The 23,434-nt window shown below is 46.9% G+C and overlaps 1 protein-coding gene across 1 annotated transcript in view; it reads left to right on the top strand.

Moving 5' to 3' along the window:
• Tmem154 (transmembrane protein 154) overlaps positions 1 to 22,641 on the top strand; it is a 38,440-nt gene extending 15,799 nt beyond the window's left edge. The window contains exons 2-7 of the mRNA XM_028894283.2: positions 882 to 1,145; positions 1,239 to 1,277; positions 8,730 to 8,757; positions 9,660 to 9,745; positions 11,684 to 11,741; positions 22,071 to 22,641. Of these exons, the coding sequence (XP_028750116.1) occupies positions 882 to 1,145; positions 1,239 to 1,277; positions 8,730 to 8,757; positions 9,660 to 9,745; positions 11,684 to 11,741; positions 22,071 to 22,086 (491 nt within the window). The 3' untranslated portion in view covers positions 22,087 to 22,641. The remainder of the gene's footprint in view (positions 1 to 881; positions 1,146 to 1,238; positions 1,278 to 8,729; positions 8,758 to 9,659; positions 9,746 to 11,683; positions 11,742 to 22,070) is intronic.
• Positions 22,642 to 23,434: the final 793 nt, after the last annotated feature.

Consider the following 23,434-nt stretch of genomic DNA (forward strand, 5'->3'; position numbering starts at 1 on the left):
TTATACTCTGAACTAGGGAATGCTCCACTGTAGTGGTTTTTCTTGTTGCTATGACAAAAGCGACTTCAGAAGAGAACAGTTTATTTTGGGTCACAGGTCAAGAATTCAGTCCATCATAGCAGGGAAGGTATTGTGACCCAAGAGGGAAGCAGCTGGGGATACTGGGTCCACAGTCAGAACAGAGAGGGGATGAATGCTGGTGATCAGCTCACACTCACCTTTTTACTTATCTGGAGCCCCTGAATATGGAATGGTGCCATCCTCAGTGGGGAGGGGTTCCTCCCACCTCAATGAACCTCATCTAGAAACTCACAGACACGTCCAGGGTTTGCCTCCCTCTCTATTCCAGGTTCTCTCAAGTTGACAGTCCATGTTAACCATGACACCCACCAATGCATTTTCCTAAACCGCTATAAATGGTGGGTTTTCTTACTCTCCAAAGATTACCTTGAGAATCTTATTTCACAGATGAGATAGACATCGTGTTTTTATTTAAAATCCAGGAGGATATGTCAGACACTCTCAAGGGCAGACTATGCTGTGCAAAATGTAAAACACAATACCGAAACCCACGTCATCTGAATATCAAAGATTCCTTTCCATGGATAAGTGCCCTTTATTAAAAATTAAGGCAGAATGGAACCAGGCAGTGGTGGTGCACACCTTTAATCCCAGTACTTGGGAGGCAGAGCCAGATGGATCTTTGTGATTTCGAGGCCAGCCTGGTCTATAGAGTGAGATCCAGGGCAGGCACAAAGCTACACAGAGAAACCCTGTCTCAAAAAAAAAACAAACAAACAAAAAAAACAAACAAAAAAACTTACGAAACCATGACCTGTCAGCTTTATCTCCACGGCAGTCTCGATTTTGTTCATGTTCAGGCACTGATGAGGAGTTGGAACACTCAGGATACAGCACCACAGAAGAAGAAATACTAGACGAGGAGACAACAACGAGTGCTTTGGCTGTCGGGACCACGGAAGTGTCAGCCACAGGCACAAATTCTACTTCCACTGATGAGACTGTCGATCCCTCAGGCCAGCTGCAGTTTGTGTCAATGGTGGTGGTCCCCCTGGCAGTGCTGGTCTTCCTTCTGTCCGTGATTCTCATCGCCATCTACCTTAAAAGCAGGAGACCTAAACGAGGTAGGTGACTGGTGTGTTCCTGTTTGCAGACAATTGTTTTACACCTTAACGAGCCGCCAGAAACAAAATGCTCCTTTCTTTTCTTTTCTGCAGAGCCTTCTAGCCAAGGATCTCAAAGCGTCTTGCAGACATGTGAGTATCTGCTTGGTGGTGGTGGTAATAGTAACTGACGAGTGATATATCTCACTGACGTCTTCAAGAAGTTAATAATGCCATATTCTGTGTGTGTGTGTGTGTGTGTGTGTGTGTTGTTTTAATTTTCAGTCTACATTGAAATTATAATAAACTGCTGTTATCGGAGCATGTTCCAGACCAGGGTCCTGGAGAATCTTGGCCACTAGAATAATTTGACATTTCACCTTGTGGGAGGAAAGGGTCAGGCAGGTGACTTGTGAGTCAGATTGGAGTTCAGGACAAAGGCTTGAAGGGTTCCTCACTCTCCCGTGAAAAGGCCTCCTTTGTCCACATTTCCATAATGGAAATTACTTTCCCCAGCCCACATTCCAGGTTGACCTTGAAAAGGGCAGAGAGAAACATTCTTCTTGTTCCCACGAGGCTGCGTCTATATGGAAATTGTTAACTGACTCAAGATGGCTGACTGAAACCAAGATAGGTAGCTCCCAGTCACAGGTGCGCTCTTCAAGTACAGGAGAGGAAGAGAGGAGTACTAGAATTCAGGGGCTGTCTGGGTCCCAAGCAGACTTGTGCTAGTAAGCTGTGACAGACTCCAATTTTTGTTTGTTTGTTTGAAATTATATTTGTGTGTGTGCATGTGCATGTGCGTGTGAGTGTGTGTGTGTGTGTGCAAACACGCACACACATTGGTGCCCATGCGGAAGTCAGAGGACAGCTTGCAGGAATTGGTTCTCTACTTCCACCGTGTCGGTCCTAGGGATCGAACTCGGGTCGTCAGGCTTGGCATCAGGCATCTTTGCCTGCTGAGCCAGCTCACTGGCGCCGGCTTTCGTTTGAAATGGAAGCTCTTAAAAGTCATTTCAAGCTTCACTTAAGGGATAGGAACTCCCCAAGTAAGAAGCATAGGCAGGCTCACATAGAAAATTTATCCTGGGTCCTCCAGGCCTACTCACAGGGCACCTTGATGTCCGTGCTTTCTGTCCCACACCGGGACAACCACGGAGCTTCGGGCAGGTGCTGTAATGACTAATGCACAGCCGACAGATGAGGGAAATGGAGCTGGGGAGGAAGTACTACCCTCTTCCTTCACAGAAGGAACTGGAAAATAGACAAAGGAGGAAGAGAAAACTCATTCTCCACCACTTGATATTTTAGAGTAGCCTAGCAACAGTAGTCTCAGGGGAGCTTCTCTGTAATCTATAGTTAAAGCAAGACCCAGTGGGGCTGCCCAGACCCCGCTGCCCTTGTCGCCCAGGCTGGACTTCACTCCTCCACTCAAGTAGTCCTCCTGCATCCGTCTCTAAAGTAGCTGTGGGCTACAGGCATGTATGTGACTCTGCACCTGGCTCTGTCCTTGCCTCCTTTCTCAGCCTGGGAGGAAGCAGGAGTTCCCTGTGAAACCTCCATACCTAGCAGAGTCCAGAGCTGGGCTCAGGCTTCGGAGCTCTTTGAACTCTGGGGTTCAAGTCTCTCAGTCCCAAAGGCATTTGCATGTGAGGAGCAGCCCTGCCCTCAGTCTGGGCCCCTGCATCCTCTAAGCATCCCACACTCAGCCACTGTCCAAGCACCTGCTGGTCCAGAGCCTGACCTGACTTCCTGGATACCAGAGGCCTGGGGAAGACCACCGCTCCTTTTGTCTGGACTTTCTTCTGGTCCCCTTCCTTCACTGACCAGTTCTTGGGTTTTATGAGGTTTGAGCAATCCCTCCTGGGGCAGACTTCATCTCTGCCCACCTCAGGCTTCACTCTGGCCTCATCTGAACGCTTGCAGTTTGTTTTCTGTTCTGTTTTGTTTTTGTCTGTCACATTATGCTCTCTTTGAAGTCCAAAAGAACCAAGGACTCGGCTTAACCCTCTTGCTTGACAGACACTGTGGCATGGAGGGAGAGAGGCAGCAGAAGCTCACTGCTTGGCTGCTTAGCACTACAAGTCCTCTGACTCAGCTTCCTTACCCGTACAATTGGTTAATTCAACACCCACCTTGTAGAGCTGTGAGAATTGAGTGATGTCATTTAAAAATGCCTGGATTATTAAAGCTAACTATCTACTTACTAAAGACATTTGTGTGTGTGTGTGTGTGTGTGTGTGTGTGTGTGTGTCTGTCTGTCTGTCTGTCTGTCTGTCTGTGTGAGCTTATATGCATCAGGTTTATACAGGTGCCTCAGAGGCCAAAAGAGGCCAAAAGAAGCTATCAAATCCCCTGGAACTGAAGTTACAGACTGTTGTGAGCTATCTTGTAGGTGCTGAACCCTGATCTTCTGCAAAAGCAATAAATGCTCTTAACGGCTGAGCCATCCGTCGTTCCAGCCCCTTCACTTACTATTATTATTATTATATGTTTACCTAACATAATCTTCAGTCTGTAATATGTTTGCTGCTTGATACATGCTGTTGAATGAATGAATAAATGGATGTCAAGATCCTTTTTAAAGAAAACTTTACACTCTTAGATATAAAAACAAAATTCCAAACCTGCATGGTGAGGCAAGCCTCTCATCCCAGCATTCAGGAACTGAGGCAGGAGGATGTTGAGTTCCAGGGTTATCTGGGCTACAAAGCAAGACTCTGTCTCAACAACAACAAAAGCCAGATTTGTGCATTATCTCTTCCACAGATTGGCACATTGTCTTAGCTTAAATATGCCTCATTTTAAGAAAATATAACACAGAAAACTTAGAATTCTGAAACAATAGATTTCAGAAGAGTTTTTCCCCATGTGCATATGAATGTGTGTGTGTGTGTGTGTGTGTGTGTGTGTGTGTGTGTGTGTGTGTTCATGTATACGCTGCTACACGTGTGTGCAGGAGAATGTGGACATGTGTGTGGAGGTCAGAGGCCAAGCTGGAGTGTCTGTTTCAGAAACGCAGTCTCTCTCCTTTGAGACAGTGCCCTGCCCTGGCTAAGAGTTTAGTCTGCCTGGCCAGCAGGCTCCCGGGTCCTCTTGCCTCCACCTCTTCAGGGCTGGGATTGCAAGCGTGGACCCCCACGCCCAGAATTGCGGCAGGTTCTGGAGATTGAACTCAGCTTCTCATGTTTGTGAGGCAGGTACCTTACTGACTGAGCATCTCCTCTGCCTCAGAAAAGTTTTTGATAGAGATCTTTATTTGATTTTTTTTCTATACTAACCACTACCTTCATGTAAATACAAATTCCCTTTTCTCAAACTAAATGCTGAAAGGTTAAATGCCTCTTATGAAGTCTACTCATTTGCATTTAGCATAATTAAAGTTCAAAGAATATTTAAATACACCAAGTTCCACTTAAATACGTGGGTTTTTAGGAAAAATAAAACTGTCACACTAAGTTCGACAGGCAGCCTCGCTTTGTGGGACAGGTGGACACCTATGTACAGGAAAACCCCCAGGAAATAGAAATATACATCCTGTTTCCGTTCTGTATGATGGAGCCTGGACCCTTCCTCCACATCCAGGGAGTAAGTCTTTACATTTGACAGCTGGAGAGGATTTAACCAACACTTTTTAAAGTAGCCCTTCGTTTGACTGGAAACTATTCTATCAGTGTGTGCTGGGAGGGAACTCAGGGCCTCGATTGCACTAGGTGTACACTGCACCCCTAAATCACCTTTTTCCTTTTCATATCCAGGAAAGGGGGACACTGTGTACTGGGACAGTCTGCTGTCCTCTATCCTAGGCCTCCAACATTCTGTCTGCAGTTGTGATTTAATACCTATAAAGGGTCGTGAATGCCTCTGTATCAGAAGCATAGGCAAGCACATTTGCGTCTTTTTCACACTGTCAGAATTTACTGAATTACGATAAATTCACAAGGTGGTAGTTTGTTTGGCAACAGGTTTCCAATTAATCTTGCTTTTCTTGATAGCCAGTCAAAGCAGGCACAGGTTTTATATTTTAACCCTTACTATAATATTAATTTTTAGCCACATATTATATATCATACAGTAAAACAATAAATCTGTCTATCATTTATCTATCTACCATTTATCTATCTACCCATCTATCCATCCATCCACTCAAGTTCCTGAATGGCTACAGAGGGCTCTGAGAGGCCACAGCAGAGCTCCAGGTGCTCCAAAGAGGACCAAGAAGCCACAGCTGGGAACCTGACAGGTCCACACAGAGTCTCTGCAGGATAAAATAGAAGTGCAGGTTGGAGCTCTGCTGGAGATACTGCCACAGGTCAGGCTGCAGGCTCAGAGTTGAGCTGCCCAACTGAGGTGCAGGGGAGGCTGTGAAGGTAAAGGGCAGGACAGGGAGGGTCTAGGATGGACAGATGGACAGACAGACAGCAATTCTAGTAGGCTCTATCTGTAGTTCTCTGCCTATCAGTTCCGTCTGTCTGTCTGTCTGTCTGTCTCTCTCTCTCTCACACACACACACAGACAGACAGACAGACAGACACACACACACACACACACACACACACACACACACACACGAGTTGCCAGATGACAGTTGGGTAGAGTAGTTTCAGTCACAGTGTCAACCATCCAGTCTTTGTAGTTCAGGTGAGAAACTTGTGCTGTTTCTGCAGCCTGGTGTGTCAGGTAACTCCTCAGGCCCAGTTTCCCTCCTATGGCTCAATCCACCCAAGTGCAGCTACCGTCTCAACTTACTTTGATCAATTTATACAGTGGCACCCTTTCTACTCATAATAAGTTATTTTTCACTGGGTGCCTTATGGGTAGTTCTGGATAGGTGGTGTCATTCCGAGGACCACCCAGGTCCATGGTCATCCTCCGCCTCAAAACGAAGGCAAGTTCCTCTTGCAAAATGTAATCTCTAAGGGAAAGACAGTCTGGGGGAAGAAAGTCCTCACTGTTTTAGACAGCCTAGAGTAAGGTAGGGTGGGGCACGCCTTTCTCAGCGTTTGTCTTGATGTGTTAGGTGTCTCTCAAAGAACTGCTGCGAAGTATGGGCAGGAAGTCTTCCCTTAGAACAGGCCATGGCTACCGGATGCCTGGCCCTGCTCAGGGAGTCTCCTGCTCCGTCAGGAAAGTCAGGAAAGCAGGTGGCCAGAGCCCCTGGGGCTCCTTCCCTCAGCCACTGTGCCAACAATCCCACCATCCATGGCACGGAAAGAAGAGGAGCTGGCCAGGGTCTCGTCAAGATACGTGACTGGAAAGGAGAGAGCTGGGGAGGGGGGGGGGCATGACCTGGCAGGCTGGAAAGGGACAAAATGGAACCCGAGGGGGTGGGTGCACTGAGTCGGTGGCTATTAATAAAGAGATGTAGGCCATGTGGAGTGGAGCAGGCAGGACCTGATTGCTGAGGACAAGTAATTGGTCTCCCCCCCTGGCTTAATGCTCCGATCTTGTCCTCTCTCCCAGATGTGTTTCTGTTGCCATGGTGGCTGGGGCAGAGGTAATGGCCCTGGCGCGGGGAAGATGAGGCCACAGAAGGCTTTTTGCTCTTTTAATACTGATTACAGAGCCTCTCATTTGGTGTATCTGGAGCACTTTGGTAATGGATTTTTAAACTTTTCCATCATCTGCATGCAGGTCAGCTCCCGCTCACCTCCACGCCTGTGGGGAGCCCAGATTAGAGAAAGAAATCTGTGCTCACCGTGGGGCCATGGAGTCACTTGCTCCCTGTGCTCACGGTGGGGCTGTGGAGTCACTTGCTCCCTGAGAAATCAGTGGGGAAGTTAGTAAGCAGGGAAAGGGGGATTGGTCGGAAGTGGAGGGTGATGGGGTGGGGGTGGGGGGGCTCCACAGGATTCAGTCCCCGGGCATTGCAGAAATCAGGGGTGGTGGCCCATGCTTATAATGCCCGTGCAAGAGGCTCAGAAGTTCAAGGTCAACCTCAACTATATAGCAAGTTTGAGGCCAGCCTGAACTAGGTGAGACCCCCTCCACCTCAAATAACAACAACAACAAAACTGTAGGCCCAAAATGTGTAAGATGAAGCCATCCCAGCCTCACCTCAGCTCCCGGAGAGTCAAGCATCACAGGAAGCTTCAGATTCTATTCAGGGGAGGAGAGAGACCCACAGTGCCTGCAGGGCAAGCAGTGATGGCATGAAACCCACCCTCCTGGATTAGCCATGCCACTGAAGCTTGCCAACCAGCAAGATACACCAGCTGTGCCACCCTGAGCTCAGTTCCAGGTGCCCGCTCAGGGCTGTGTTTCCTCGCTGATGACTGTACCTCGGCAGGCTAGACACGAGGTGGCCTCTGATTGTCGGGGTCAGGAGCATCTGACCTATCTGGGGACCTGGACAAAGGTTTGCCTTCCAAAGCATCTGTCTGGTTCACAGGGCACCTACTTGCCATCACTGATTCCCTTCTCAGGGGATGTTGGTCTCCCTGCCAAACTAAACAGAGTTCGCTTGGGCCAGGCGGCGGGCTATGATCCTCGCCACCTGTTCATCTGGAGTCTAATCCGCATTAGAGCTGTTTTGTCAAATGGTACCTGACTCTCACCCCAATCAGCAGCCATCAAAGACAAGCTGGTTGGAAGTCCCACTATTATAATAATGATAGGTCCCGAAGACCAGATGTGAATTTAACTCCATTGCTAGACAACTGAGATTAAAACCTGTCTAGTGAATATTTACTAGGCGTTTGTTAGGAACTGTGCTAGCAGGATGGGGGGGCTGGGGCGTGCCACAGTGAACAAGGTAGATGCTATCCTGGCCCTTTGGGAGCTGTGCTGTAGTGGGAGAGCCAGACGGAAGAGAATCAAGCAGATGGCCTAACAGGTGAGACCCTGGCCAGTACTGTGAAGGGAACAAGTGAAATGCAGAGCCGGGGACCAATGGGACAGACGGGCCTTCCTGAAAGAGAGGTGGGGATGACTGACTGAGAAGTGGCGCGATCCAGCCATTCCAAGAGCGGGGTGAAGGGGACTTTCAAAGGCATCCCTTGATGGAATCACCCATGTGGCAGTGTTCAGAATGGTGTGTCAGGAGGACAGGATGCTGGAACATTATTTTATTGAAGGGCATCAGGAATCAACCCCTTGATTTTGTTTGTTTGTTTGTTTGTTTGAACACTTCCTTTCTTTCCTAACCATGCTTTTCCTCTTCACATGGATGCAAAAATAATGAGGAAGGTGAGCACTCTCGGGGAGCACTCATCTCTAAAGAATGCAGAGTCCGTGGTTCTGTGGGCATTCAGATCTGGTTTCCCTGTAGCAGTCGGCGTGGTGTGACTGACTTGGAGGCTAATGACTGCTCCTTTAGAAGTGTGATTCACGGGCCTCAAGGTGCCTCAGTGGGTAAAGACCTTCAGTTTGATCTCTGGAACTTACATGGTAGAAGGAGAGAACCAACTTCCACAAACTGTCCCCTTCTCCTCACTCCAGTGCTGTGGGTCGCCGTGCACAAAATAAATGCAGTAAAAACAAGTTTTTAAAAATGTGATCACTTGCTGCTGTCTCCTTCCCGTTGCTAAGGAGCCTCCGGGTTGTTGCCGTAAATCCCCGCAGGTGACCAGAGCTGGTGTGACTCCTGTGTCTGTTCTCTTTCAGATGAACCAGTTGGTGAAAACCTGAAAGTGTGAGTGAGCCCTCCCGGCCTGTCCTCAGTTCCCCTGCGGTGTGGGCAAGAATAGTTGGGGGGGGGGGTCTGGGTGGTTTCTTGTGGCTAGTACCCCTGGACATTGACAGCGCCCATTGTCACAAGGGAGATGTATCTAAGCCTCCAAACCTTACCCAATGTTCTCTGCTATTGTCACCTACCAGAAAAGGGTTTTCATCTGGCTGCTACCAGCACCAAATGCACGGCAGTTAAATATTCCGGCCCTAGGCGAACACCAAAGACACGGAGTGATGCCTCTCCTGCCCCTCCCATCAGCTTCCCGGAAGTAGACCCTACCTTCTTCATCTCCCAGTGCCAAGCCCACAGCGCATTCAGACCTGGGGTCTTTCCTCCCCAGCTCCATCCATCTTGACCAGAGCTTTTGGCCCTATCCATGCCCTTGAAGCCTGGGAGATATTTTTTGAGAGCGGCAGCCTCATTCCTCCTAATTAGAAAAGCCTGGGCATTGAAGGAGACCAGATAAAAGTACCCTGATGACTGTCCTCTTGATCTGGGTCATTGATTAAAACTCCAAGAGAAGCAACACTAGGCAAGATCGAGAAGCTAAACGAGGCAGCCACTGAGCACCCTGGCAACCACGTCCTTGGTCTCCAGGGAGCCGATTCTCTTTCAGTTCACTCCCCGGCCCCTATGCTATCCAGCTCGGCCTTAGTGACAGGTCAGGATTTCTTGCAGACTTTGCCTTTCTTCCTGTTTGTTTGATATGCCTTTGATTAGGGCAAACCCGGGGCTGGGCTGGGGTATCAGATACTGAATCAGGTTCTTTCTAACTAGTCAGTGTTCTAGACTCTTCCCCAGATGAAATGCAGCCTATGGGGCATGTTCCTTTTTTAAAGCATGCCTTTCTGCTCTCCGTCTAGCCCTATTTTTGAAGAGGACACACCCTCTGTTATGGAAATAGAGATGGAAGAGCTTGATAAATGGATGAACAGCATGACTAGAAACGGTACGTGGAATCCCAAAGCATTTGTTTGCCTCTCTGGTGATGGAAGGTTGGAAGGCTGCCTTGGCTTCACCAACAGCTCAGTAGATCTGAAGTCATGCTCCATCTGGCACAAGGTCTGAATGGTCCTTACCTGTCCAGTTTAATCATAACCATTGTATCTGTTGTGACCACTTGTTTTTAATTTGTACACAAGTTGAAATGGGACTTTTCAAGGGGAGATGGTGCTGTTAATTGTTGCTTTCTGAGCGTGTGTGGTATGCGTGTGTGTGTGTGTGTGTGTGTGTGTGTGTGTGTGTGTGTGTGTTGCTGGGAATCCAACCCTAGCCTCTCACATGCTAGGCATGTGCTTTACCTCTAAGCTGTATCCCCAGCCTTCATCCTTTTCCTCAGAGATGGAAATCTGATATCAAATTATCTGGGGGAGGAAATCTGACATGACCTTGTATTTTCTTGAATTTAGAGACTTTCAATCTGTATGTGGTTAGACAACTTCATCAAGTGCATTTTACATGAATCACTGTCCCATACAAAAGGTGTGAGAGCTGTGTGCCTATTTAATCAGATAAAAATAAGACATGGTCTTAGTAGCCGAAAGGTAAACAAATGGTGGCCAGTGGGTGTGGAATCTGACAAGATGACCCTAGAACATCTCTAGTCTGTAGATGGTTCTGTCAGACAGGACTACTGTAGACAGTAATCGGGTGTTTCCAAACAACAGTTTTCAAGTCTTCAAAATGGTATTCTTTAAAAATCAATACATTTTTCTTAATGCTCATATGAAATTGATAAAAATCCACTATTTATATTACTATGCTATTTGTATTTTTATATGCTACATCTGTGGTGTGTGTGTGTGTGTGTGTGTGTGTGTGTGTGTGCAGATGTGTGCAGAGGAAAACATCTGGTGCTGCCCTTTAATACACTCCATTCATATTCCTTTGAGAAGTTTTCACTAAACCTGGAACCTGCTGCTTTTTGGTTAGATAGATGGGACAGCAGGTTATCTCTGCTCATATGTTCCTCCTGCATACAAACGTGCACATGAACACATGCACACACACATGTGCACGCACTGTGAGTGGACTTGTGGACATGTACAGCCACACTGACATTTTTACATGAGTGCTGGGATTTGAACTCAAGTACTCAATGCTTGTGCACTAAGTAAACATTCTCACCTACTGGGTGATCTCTCCAGTTCAATCATTTGTATTTTTAAATACAAATTTATTTAGTTACCTACTATCTTACTTATGTGAATGTATGTTCACATTTGCGTGCAAGTAGGAGCATTTATGCACGTGCATGATGGCCAGAAGAGGGTGTTGCACGTTCGGTGAGAAACCCTGCCTCAAAAAATAAGGTGAAGAGCCATAGATCAGGACACCCAATGCCAAACTCTGGCCTCCACATGGGCATACATGGGTATGCATATGACACCCCAGGAATAACAACACACACACACACACACACACACACACACACACACACACACACACTGTGTGTGATAGAGGAGAAAGAAGCTCCCTAGAGAAGGTGGTCCCTCCCCACCTTCCTGATGCCTCTGCTATAAAGTTGTTCTGTAGATGCTTCAGGACCCGAGGCACAGCCGTTTTATTCCTGTGTCTAGCCTTCAGGAGGCATATTCTGGCTTTCAGAGCACAGTGGACTTCAGGGGACCAGCTGAGCAAGCGATGATGAATGGTGCCCTTTTCAACAGGGGCACAGAACACCACAGTCTCGTATCTGTGTGATTCCTGCTCCCACCGTTTCGAGAGCCCCAACATCATTAATCTTTGAACCTCTGGAACTCCCAGTGGGGCCGCTTCTTCACAGGCAGCCGCACAGAGGGTATAGTCCGTGCTCGGCGGTGTCAGTTGTGTGGGTAGAAAAGGCAATTCTGGTGACTAACGTTGCGTTTGTTTTCTCCTGTCTTAGCCGACTATGAAGGTTTACCTACTTTGAAGGAAGAAAAGGAACCAAACCTCAGCCCAAGGTATGTCTGGTTTCTCTCAGAGGTCAGGTAGAGCGGAAGAGGGCCACAGCCACAGCCCAGCACTTACTCACTTGCTCTATGCCTTGCAACTCAACCTGTCCGTTTATGTGGAGGAATGTGTGGTCAGGAAGCATGTTCTGGAAAATACAAAATATCCCAGTAGCTCTTTATCCTTAGATATAAATTGGTATTGGCATGTCCTTGATGTTTCAAAGAGATACCATTGAGCTGGCCTCTGTTTCAGTCCTAGAACTTGCTGATTATACCAAATTGAATGGTGAGGTTATTTGCCTTGGATAGACAGATGTTTGGTGAGGAAACAGGTGGAGAGGACAGCCCCAAAGAAGGTGGCTTTCAATAATTGTGATTAGGAGGAGTATTTAAAAACAAAAACAAAACCAAGCCAAAAAACAAAGAACCCTAACCCACTAGGTCTGGATTACTATCAGAGAGAAATTAATTGAAATTTAAAAATATATTCCATTCTGCCACTAGGTGGCTCTGCTTGATAGAAAATTTTAGTGCCTTGGGGCCAGGTGTCATTTATTAGCCCTGGATGGTATCATTTAAATGATACTATCTTTGTGAGCAGGGAAATCAGTGAGTTTGGGGGATTTGCGATTAGAGAATTGTTTGCTCAGTATGTGGAAAAAGCTAGAAATATTTAAAGAGGGGACTTGCTCTTCAGAGCATGACTATGTTTTGGGGAGGGGGTCACCAGGTTATCTGCTGGGGTGACACAAAGATGACCAGACAGCAGAGACATTGAGCTGTGACAGTAATTGGATCACTTGCCTTAGAACATACAGAATCTAGCGTGAAAGCACGGTGAATACCCATGAATACACAAGTTATCGGTTCACTTGTCTTAGAAGCTTCCAGATTGCAGTCACATGTCACCAGGCCGTCCCCGAGGCCACAGCGCTGCAAATAAAGATGTTCTTAGGTTTTCCTTTGGGGTCTTTGTCTCAGCCTATTCCGCAGAATCCCGGTACGTTACCTAATAATTCACCACCCTGCATCTATCTCAGTCATGGACTAACACAGTCCTATGCAGGCCAGCCTCAGCCCTGACCCTGAAGTCCACGCTTAGAGATTAAGTTCAGTTACCTCTTGGGGTATTTATATGTTCCAGTTCATCTCTAGTTCAGAAAATACTCTGTCTCACTTAAATGATAGTAACAAAAAGGCAAAAGAAAGAGAAATAATGCCATTGTTACATGACCAGGGACATCACAGAGGAATCTTTCCCACATATCTTAACCTTCCCCTCCTAACAAGACGGCGCACAGGTCAGTACAGATCCCCCGCAAACTCCATTAACATTTTTGCTGCACCCTCAGTGTTGAGAAGGGTCAGTAGTTCTGTGCACCTGAATCTCACTCTGAATTACTGACATCACTGCAGAAACCTGCCCTTACAGAACTGTATGCTAATGAAATTTTATTAAAAATCTTGTTTGTTTGTTTTTTAAATATAGAGAGGTTGGTTTCAAAATAAGCTGCCTATAAGACAAAAAAAGTCCTTATCTGTTTGAAGAGTTGTTCTATATGAACTGATCATTTTGCAAGTGAGTATCCAGAATCCTCTGTGGGCCTGGAACCATGTGGCTCCTGCCAGGGCTTCACCCCGCCCCCTGTCTGAGCAGCCAGCACTGGAGTTCTAGATTGGCTAGTCTCAGCTCTTGACCACATCCCTTCTCGAGACTTCCACAGGCATGTGATGGTGAAAGCAGAATGAATTTACAGGGACTCTCACATGCCCTTCTCCGCCACTCACTCACAGCCCAGCTCACCATCAACACCTCCCCACGGGTGACACATTGGTTACCACAGGTGCTATGTCACCATCAAGTAGCTGTTGGCACTGACCCCTGAGACAGCCCTCTTATCGGGTGACCTTAATGCTTCAGAAAGCAGGGGACAGCGAATACGGAGGGGGCTTAATGGATGGCACACTGTCCATCCTCCTGATGAATGGAGACTTCTGGAATCCATCTGCAATGTTGGTCCTCTTTGGATGTCAGACATCCTCTGGATTCCGGGAAAGGGCAGCCCTGTCAGAGTCCCTCCCAGCCCTTGACTTTCCCTGTTCTCACTGACTGCACTGTTCTGCGCCCCTTCCATGCTCTCCCCCCTTCTCTCCTTCTTTTCTCTCTTCCCTTATCCCCCCATCTCTGCCTCTGTCATGAGTTGGGATCTTACTGTGTAGCCCAGGCTGGCCTTGGGCTCATAATCTTGCTGTCTCAGCTTTCTGAGTATTGGGATGATGGAAGTATTGACAAAGATTGACATTTTAAGTATATATGTGTGTGTGTATATATACATATATATGTATATATATGTTATTTTTAGGGTATATTAATTTCACAAAATAATAGATGTCATATTTTCATATATCCATATATTATACTTTGATCAAACTCCCGTCACTGTTTATTAACTCTTTACCTCAGAGTGGACATTTTACTTGAACTATGGAATCTAATTTCTGGTCTAGGAGTATAAGAATGGAACCCTGGACCTTGTCCCTGCTAGGCTGGCGTTCTGCTACTGTGCAGATGCTCAGCTCCCAAACAGGATTTTAGTAAGGACCTGCTATGTATAAAATATGTCAAGACCTTTGCAGTTAGGTTGTCATGTTTAAAAAACAATGGTAGGAAAAGACAACAAAGGAGTTTGAGGGAGAAAAAGTTCTCTATTCTTATTTCCCACCTAAGTGGCCTTTCCCCATAATCCCCTGTTACGTGACTTGCACCAGACAATGGAATCCTTTCAGGGCATTCAGAGCATTGGAGGAGGACAGGGGTAGAGGTAGCCCAGAGTCGAGAGGCTCTCATCACCAACGATGCTAGGCTTTGCCAACACATGATGTTAAGAACAGATCGGTTTGGTGGGTTTTATAATCAGCTGTTCAAAGTCTCTAGAGAAAGCACACTCCTCCATTGTCTGACCCCACCTGTACCACACCCCCCTCTCAAATGCCACTAGATAGTGGTACAATCCAGACAGAGTCCACCTGGTCCTGGCCGATCCAGGCTAGTCAGCCTCTGCCTTTCTCCTGAGTCGTTTCTAGTCAGACATTCAGTGCTTCTGTCTGCACCTCGGACTGCATGAGCTCAGATAGGGAGGTGCAAATGTAGCCAAGTGCCCACTGTCTGCTCCCACCTCTGTCCACAGGTGGAGAGTTTCTACTGTGCAGCCATGCAGAGAAAAGTTAAGGTACTGGCAAGTGTCTGTGGCCACTTCCAGTGTTTCCTTTGGCAGTTTCTTCCCTCTTTCCCCGTCTAGTCCCTTTAAAAAAAAATCATTAAAAGGGGCTGGAGAGATGACTCCATGGTTAAGAACACTGACTGCTCTTACAGAGGACCCGGGTTCAATTCCCAGCACCCACATGGCAGCTCACAACTGTCTGTAACTCCAGTTTCAGGGGGACCCAATACCCATGGTAAAACATCAATGCATATAAAATAAGAATAAATACATTTTTTAAAAGATTTTAAAAAATTATTAAAAGTATCCTTCAAATCAGCAAATATTAAGAGTGAACTAGCCAGGTATAGTTTACACATGCTTTTAATCCCAGCACTTGAGAGGCAGAGGCAGTCGGAGGCAGGCAGATCTTTAAGTTCGAGGCTAGCTGGGTCTACAGAGCAAGTTCCAGGACAACCAGAGCTACACAGAGAAACCCTGTCTCAAAAAAAAAAAAAAAAAAAAAAGAAAGAAAGAAAAAGAAAGAAAGAAAAGAAAAGAAAAAGTGAACTAGTTTGGCTCAAATCTAGGTTCAGTATCACAAGGGATACAAGTGATAGTTTGTGCCCTCCAGACAGGTACCCAGAATGACATTGTTAAAAACAGGTGTGTGAGTGTGTGCATGTGATCGTGTGAGCATGTGTGTGTGTGTGCGTCCTCGCGTGTGCATGCGTGCGTGCGTGCGTGCGTGCGTGCGTGCGTGTGTGTGTGTGTGTGTGTGTGTACCAGATTATGTCTCCACAGCAGGTAGCACGATCTCTGTGTCCTGGGCTGATTCTAAGCCTCATCTCAGTAACTCCACCCAGGCCAGGCCTCTGTCGGAAAGAAGAGACTTGATGAGAAAGGGGCTTGATTTAATTGTTCCGTGACTTTGTGCCAAACTGAACTCTGTACTCTCTGAAACTGAGTCAGAGCATCACGGCCTTCCAAGGGCTTGATGACGGCACATTGCCATCTCCAGAGATGGCTGTGTTAGCTGTGGCCGTCGCTCAGTGTGGCCACAAGATAGATGGGTCAGGAGGACGGGATGACCGTCCAGTCTGGACACACTGAGTCGCAGCTATGAGGTGAGGTGTTGGAGCCGAATCCACCCTCATTCTGCTGGCGGCGTGCCAACTAAGTGCCTTCTTGAAGGTTGTTTAACGGTTTGTCCGTCTGTTCCTGTGTGTGCTGTGGAAAGGTGTTCCATGTTCTTCATGTGTTTACGTAACACCCCGAGACAAATTACTCATTAGTGCTGCTGTCGGAAATAAGTTGCTAAGGCTGCGCGCATGCGCATCATGGCAAGCAGGGAAGGTTTACAGAGGGGCCACTGCTGTGTCGGTTGCAGCTCAGGGGCAGCTCGCCAAGGTAGTTTTAACAGGGAAAGCCAGGGTTTGCTAGAGTTAAACATGCATGGCTTCTTCGATCATTTCCCAGAGATGATGGATAAACCGGAGGCAGCAGGGAGCGCATCGAACTAAATACAAGAATGGGCCTATGATGGGGGACCACCTGGGTCATTGGGCTGAGGCTATGGGGGGCTGTGGAGGGCTGTGGAGGGGTCTGGGGGGCTGAGGGGAGGAGGCTGCTGACTCACTCGCTGGCCTGGTGGACATGGCACCACACGGAACACCGGGAGGGCAGATGCTGCCTGGGAATGGCCGGATGTCTCAGCAAGGCAGAAGCAGCAGCTTGTGTCTATGCTGGGTCTGTGTCGTCCCAGAATGATGTTCCAGAGGTCGTGAGCACTCTGCTTTGGAGGAGTTAAGTAAAGGACACCACTCAGCAAAATGCTTCTCCTTGGAAATTTAAAGTGTGCTTCTGCAGACGTTTTCTTAAAGCCTTTGAGTGTTTGAGGCAGTGTTCCAGATAACTAGCAAACATTCGCCAGTGCTCAGTCTGCAGAATAAGCATTACCAACAGGCATGTATCTAAGTGCCAGGCCTGTAACATGGGGTTTCACCTGCATATCTCTCTCTCTCTCTCTCTCTCTCTCTCTCTCTCTCTCTCTCTCTCTCTCTCTCTCTCTCTCTCTCTCTCTCTCTCCCTCTCAGTATATGGTACTCGGGACTGAGGCCAGAGCCTCCCTCATGCTTTACCTCTGAGCTACACCTCAACCCCTCATTTATTCTTTACAACAACCCTATATCCTATATAATTATTAGGTGTGTTTTGCCGATGAGTTCAGACAAGGATGTTAAAGCTAAGAAAGGTTAACTTGCCCATGGTCACGCAGTAAGGGAGTAACTGGGCCCTGATTCAAACTTCAGCCAGACTGAGTGTTTCTATGTTAAGAATCCATTTGTTAGTGAACCCCAACATTGTAACTATCATAAAAGCCACCCCAAAATGGGAACCACCCAGCACTAACACCCACAATAAGATGCATGAAATCATCGTTTTAAAGGTTCAAGCACTAATTTACTGGAACAGGAGAGGGTACAGTAGGTGGGTGAGGGTACAGTGGGTAAATGTGCTTACTTTTGAGCATGAGAGCCTAAGCTTGGATCCAAGCATACACCATAAAAAAGCTGGGTGTGATCCCACACTTGACTTTAACCCACAGTCACACTCATGGAGAGGTGCTGTCTTAAGAGCGTAAGGCAGGGAGTGACTGACAGGACACCCAACACCCTCTTCCAGCTTACACACGCCAAGCACCTACATTCACCAACATAAATGCACACACAAACACTCAAGCCCCCCCCCCATACGCACAAATTTATTTACTTATTAGTTAATTTATTGTTTGATGCTGGGGATTGAACTCAGAAACTCTCACATGCTAAGCACATGCTTTCCTGCTGAGCTAAACCTTCGGTCCTTTTACTGAGGGACGTGAAAGAGTTGACCAGATGGAAGCCATAGTGTGCTGCTAAATCAAAGACAAATGAAGGGACTCTAACCAGCCCGGGTCTGGCAAACACGGCTATGGCAGGCCTTACCCTTCTCCCTGATCCCCTCTGCCTTGCTAAAAACCATTAGATTACACTCCTAAAGTTAGAACCCAAGGTCTATTCCCTTATTTGGCCGCTTCCTCCTCCTGAGGCTGACTACTAAGGTCCAGCTCTCAAAGTATTGAAATCCACCAATCAAAAGTTCCCTCTGGCTCACCTAATTAACATGCCCAATTAAAATGAAACACCTCATCTTAACTTGGAATTTCTTCTTTTACCTTTATAAAATGCCATTTTCCCATGTGCACATCTGTCTCCTCTTCAAAGAGGCGGTCCTTTCTTCCCTGGGACAAAGACCCCTGCCCCCTCTCTCCCTGGTTCCCTTCCCCTTCTCCCTCATCCTCTGTCTCCTGTCTTTGTATCTTGTTCTCTACCCTTTGCTCCCCTGGGGCAAATAAATCTCCTGTGTGCTGAGAACTTGGTCTTGGGGGTCCTGAGCTGATACTTTTCCTTTCAACAAGAATGTGAAGTTACCATTTCAAGTTCAACCCCATCTCTTACAAGTCCTGGTGCACATTTCATTTGGAAACCTGACTGTGCACAGATAGCCAGGATGTGAGCTAGGGCAGGGTGCCAGAAAACTCACAGGGAACACAATATGCTTAACACTGTTCCCCTGGAACCAGGTAGGCATCCTTAATGGAGAGCTGGATGTGATCGCTCACACCTGTAATCAGCACTCAGGAGGCTGAAGCAGGAAGACCACTGTAAGTTCAAGGATATTCTGGCCTACAGAGTAAGACCCTGTTTGGAAAAGAAGCAAAACAAAATAAAAGCCTGGTGTGGTGGTACACATCTGCAATCCGAACACTTGGGAGGCAGAGGCAGGAGGATCACACAAGTTGAAGGTTAGCCTGGTCTAAAGAGTAAGTTATAAGCAGCCAGGCTAATGTGTGCTAGCGTTCTTAGGAGGTGTGAACAGCATATACCCGCTCCAGATAGGGAGCTTGATGATAAACCGAAGTAAGGATACCACAAGAGTTCAAGCTGGTGAACCAATGAGTTTTGTTAGGGTTATTTATAGGAGCAGAAATGACTCAAAGACAGCTGAATCCCCAAAGCCCACCCCGGCCTGGGTGACAGCTCACAAAAGCTGGGAACCTGGAGCCCCCTGCACGGCCTGCAGGCCGCTCGACAGGTTGGAACGCAGCTGATCTGAGTGTCTTCCTGTGTCCTTTCTGCTTTACAAGCTTGAGGAGGGAGGGACCTAGTGAACCTGGTCAGTTTGGGGGACTTCCTGAAGCTTTTGTTAACATTCAGTCTTGATAAGCTTCCCTGCAAGATGGACTGTTTCACCTCCCTCTGGACCAGTCTGCTGTCTCCCTCCCCTTTAACGTGGTAGGCCTTAACTGGCTTTCCTCCAAGAAGGAAGGGTGTTTTTGTTCGTTTGGTTTTGGTTTTGGTTTTGGTTTTTCGAGACAGGGTTTCCCTGTGTAGTTTTGGTACCTGTCCTAGATCTCACTCTGTAGACCAGACTGGCCTCGAACTCAGAGATCTGCTTGCCTCTGCCTCCCGAATGCTGGGATTAAAGGTGTGTGCCACCACTGCCCGGCAAGATGGAAGGTTTTAATCTCAGAAGAAACAGCCACAGAGTGAGACCCTGACTCAAAGAAAATTATATCAAAATTAAAAACTGAAATGTTTTGCAGTTATAGATAATGAATCAAATTATTCTTACCACCTGAATCAATATAAAGACAACTGACCTATTTTAAATATGAACAAATTTTATCAATAAGTAACTTAGCTAGAGAAGACATTGAAATTGCCAATAAATGTTTGAAAAAGTATATTCTTCTTAGTAATAAAAAAGTAAACAAAAGCATAGTAAAGTAAATATAATAGCTTTCTCACCTAGAAGAAGGACCATTTACCAATGGGCCTGGAGGCATCCGAAATTCCTCTTGCAGAGACTTGTTGCAAAGGGAATGATTGGAAGTGTTCATAAAAGCTAAACATTAGAAGTAGCTTAAAGAATTAATTATAATAAGCATTGGTTAGAGACAAGTTTTATTGTTGGTTTGATAATCTTTTCCTAGTTGTCCTTTCTTTCTTCCAGCCTTCCTTCTTTCCTTTTTTTTCTCCTTTCTTTAGTACTGGAGATTGATTTTAAGGCTTCAGTATATGCCAGTCAAACACTCTACTATTGTATTACATTCCTAAGCCTCAATTTAAAAATATCTAATGGGTTAATGGGTGGCTATGTAGCTACTAAAATGGGAGAGAAGGGGGAGATGGGGGAGGTCCGAATCTGTAGGTTGTAGTGCTGGGAATTGAACCTTCTGTGTGCCGGGAAGAGCTCCACCACTGAGCCGTACCCCACCCACCCTGTGTGACCTGGAGTGGGAAAAATAGATTACAGAACAATGTGCATAGTAAGATCCTATTTTTGAACAAAGGAGAAAATATCTTTAGAACAGAAAAATATCTGAAAGAATAAGTGCCAACGTATTAGCTATAGTGAAGGTTCTGGTGTTTTTCTTCTATGTTTTGGGGGGCAGGTTTGCTGGAAGTGGAACCCAGGACCTTTCATATGGTAACCAAGCATTCTGCCACTGAGCTACCTCCCTACCCCTGTATTTTCCGATTTTTTAAGAACAATGAACATGGACTGGTTTGACAATAATTTTGAAAGCCATTTCTGCTAAAACCGTCGGACAGAGCTCAGTGTCACAGATGAAAGAGGGTCTTGCAGGATAAGGCCATAAAAGGAAAAGGTCCCGTCTGGAGACCTCTGTTCCACAGAGATGGGCGTCTGGCCCTTAGCTATACTGTCGTGGTGCCACCCTGTTTCCAAGGAATGAAGCCTCGCTCACCAACTTTGAGGTTTTCAGAGTGACATAATTAAAGGTTTGTTGGTACCTAACTCTTAGAGAAGATTCCTTCTTTAGTGTGTAGGGGTATTGGTGATCAAACCCAGGGCCTGGAGAGTATGTGTGGCAAGCAAGCTCTCTGTCACTGAATTACACCCCCAGAGGGAGGAAAATTCCATTCATTGTCCACATTTAATAAGTTTTGTGTTATAGAAGCCATTTCTCTGTGTATTCCCTGCACCAGTGCATTGGATACAGTTCTGCCCTCCTCTCCCTTTTCCATGTTTCCCTTGTTCCCATAGCGCGCGCGCGCGCGCGCGCACACACACACACACACACACACACACACACACACACGCGTATGTGTATATACTGACTGATCTATCATCTACTGTGACTGTTTGTTTTCCTGACAGTCTCACTGTTTCCCAGGCTGCAGTTGCTGGGACTACAGGTGTATGCCCTAGCTATCACACAATGCTTTGCTGAGCATCTGGAGGACCAGTCAGAAGGCTGCAGTAGACTGCAACCACCTGGGAGCCAGGGAGAGAGAGCACAGCTGTTCACTGTGCTCATTCATGCTCTTCCTTGGAGACAGAGTTGACTGACCATAGAGATGCACTAGAATGAGAGTAGAGAGGACACCAAACCCAGAGGAGAAGCAGGAAGCAAGAAGCAGGGCTCCACCTGCTCTCCAGGACAGGCAAGAGGAGCCCCTGCCACACTGGGAAAAAGCTGTGAAGTCAGATATTGAACAAAGATAGCCAAGCTAGAAACAAACAAAAAAGGCATGCATTAGCCAACAGCATGGTCATGTTCAAATACCAGGTCTCTAACTTGTAATCATTCATACCCCAAGATACCCATGGTGGAATTCTAAATGGTGCAGAGAACATGCCCTAGCCCCTCTGTGGGCCTGACAAGATGCACGGTTGAAAACAAGCCAGGACCACAAACCCTTGAGGGAAAACAACACATGTGTGTTTTGTTTGTTTGTCTGTTTGTTTGTTTTTAAAAAGACATTTGGCATGTATTCATAGGGAATGGGATTAGATTTAATTAAAGGAGAGAACCTCCAACTCCATCTGGTTCTCTCCTGTCACTGGGGAGGCATTTAAGGAGAGCTAGGGATTGTCTCTTGGTGTACATGGATTTCCTCTTCAACAATGGAACATAAAATTCAAATTGCCCCTTATTTGGGAATTCGTAAGATAAACAGTGTTGGCTTTCTGATTGTTTAGACTCACCTCTGAAATCCAGGGATCACCTTTCCCTTGCTTCTTGGAAACGTGCTATTGTTCTGTTCTGTATTTCTTTCTTTTCCAGTGACAACGAGTCCTAAATCTGAGCAGTGTTGATGTTTTCCAAGAGCGCACTCCCTGAGGGCACTTGCTGGGCCTGCCAAGGGAAGATGAAGAGGAGACACATTTAATTAATTTCAAATCAGTGTAGACACAAGAAGCTTTTACTGTTTCTTCCACCACCCCTCTTCAGAAGATGACATCGTGGACTTGGAAGAAGGAAGGACTGAAGTCCTAGGAAAGGTCTGGCCGTCCGCCATCGCACTCAGGGTGCAGGAGCGCTGAGGTGCTGGCTTGTCCCCTCCTCACTGCCTTCTCCCCCCTCGTTCTGATCACCCTTAATTTGCTGTCACTGCTCTGCTTCACCCCTGAGGGTTCAAATCAGGAAGCTGGTCCTCTTCCAGGTCACCTCACTATCTAACAGCTTCGGATAATGTCCTCTCATTATTTGTGTCCTCTGACGGGTCAGCTCTGTTCATCTGGGGACTTTTCTCATGTTACTTTATGCCATGGAAAAGACACCACACAAAGCCAAGTGTTTCGTAGCCACCCCGTCCCAAGGAGCTGCTAAGCATGTTTCTTACCTGCTAAGAAAACATAGCAAGAAAGTGCACAGTCCTCACGGGAGATCCTAGGGTGGGTGGCTCGTAGACATGCACTCAGCCACACTCAGTCACGCTTAGCCACGCTCAGCCACTTCTCCGTCACTTTTGGAAACTTTGTGGAAGAAATAGCAATCTTTAAAGGGAGAAGCAACATTTTCCTTCTCCGCTAAGATCGCCTCCATTTGCAACATCTCAGATGCTGCCATTCCCACCTCGTCTCATCCCGCAGGCCTGGCCTGTGCTGTGCAGGCATGGGGCATGGAATGCGGGCAGACTGAGATCATCTGTCACCCTTCTGCATCATGGAGATCTTCAAGGCCGAACAAGATATAGCTGTCCCCGTGGCAACTGTGGCTCACTGTGCTCTCCAGTCTCTCCTGCAGGATACAGCCCTTCCTGTAGGGCTGGGAAGAGTCCCAGTCCTCAGCACAGCACTTCACTTCGAGGTGGCTATCAGGTCATCAGAGAAGACATTCTACATGAGATTACTTGACATCCATGTGCTAAAAACAACGGAGCAAAATGCAGATGGCTCCGTGAACCTCTTCTCTGTCAAGTCAGTCCCGTGTAGTCCTTAGTGTTCTAATTCTGACCTCAGGAAGGCTGTCTAGCAAAGTGAGTCCTCAGCTCTCATGGGATGCTTGGTATTTTATTCCAGGAAAAGAAACAGAATGAAAATTTTATTCTGCAAACCACATATAAACCGAGGGGAGATGAAGTTAACAGAACTTTTTGCTGCTGACTTTGGGGTCTGTGTTTGAAAGGCTGCCTTCACGCTCCACGG

Source organism: Peromyscus leucopus, chromosome 6, assembly GCF_004664715.2.
Source record: "Peromyscus leucopus breed LL Stock chromosome 6, UCI_PerLeu_2.1, whole genome shotgun sequence".
NCBI lineage: Eukaryota > Metazoa > Chordata > Mammalia > Rodentia > Cricetidae > Peromyscus > Peromyscus leucopus.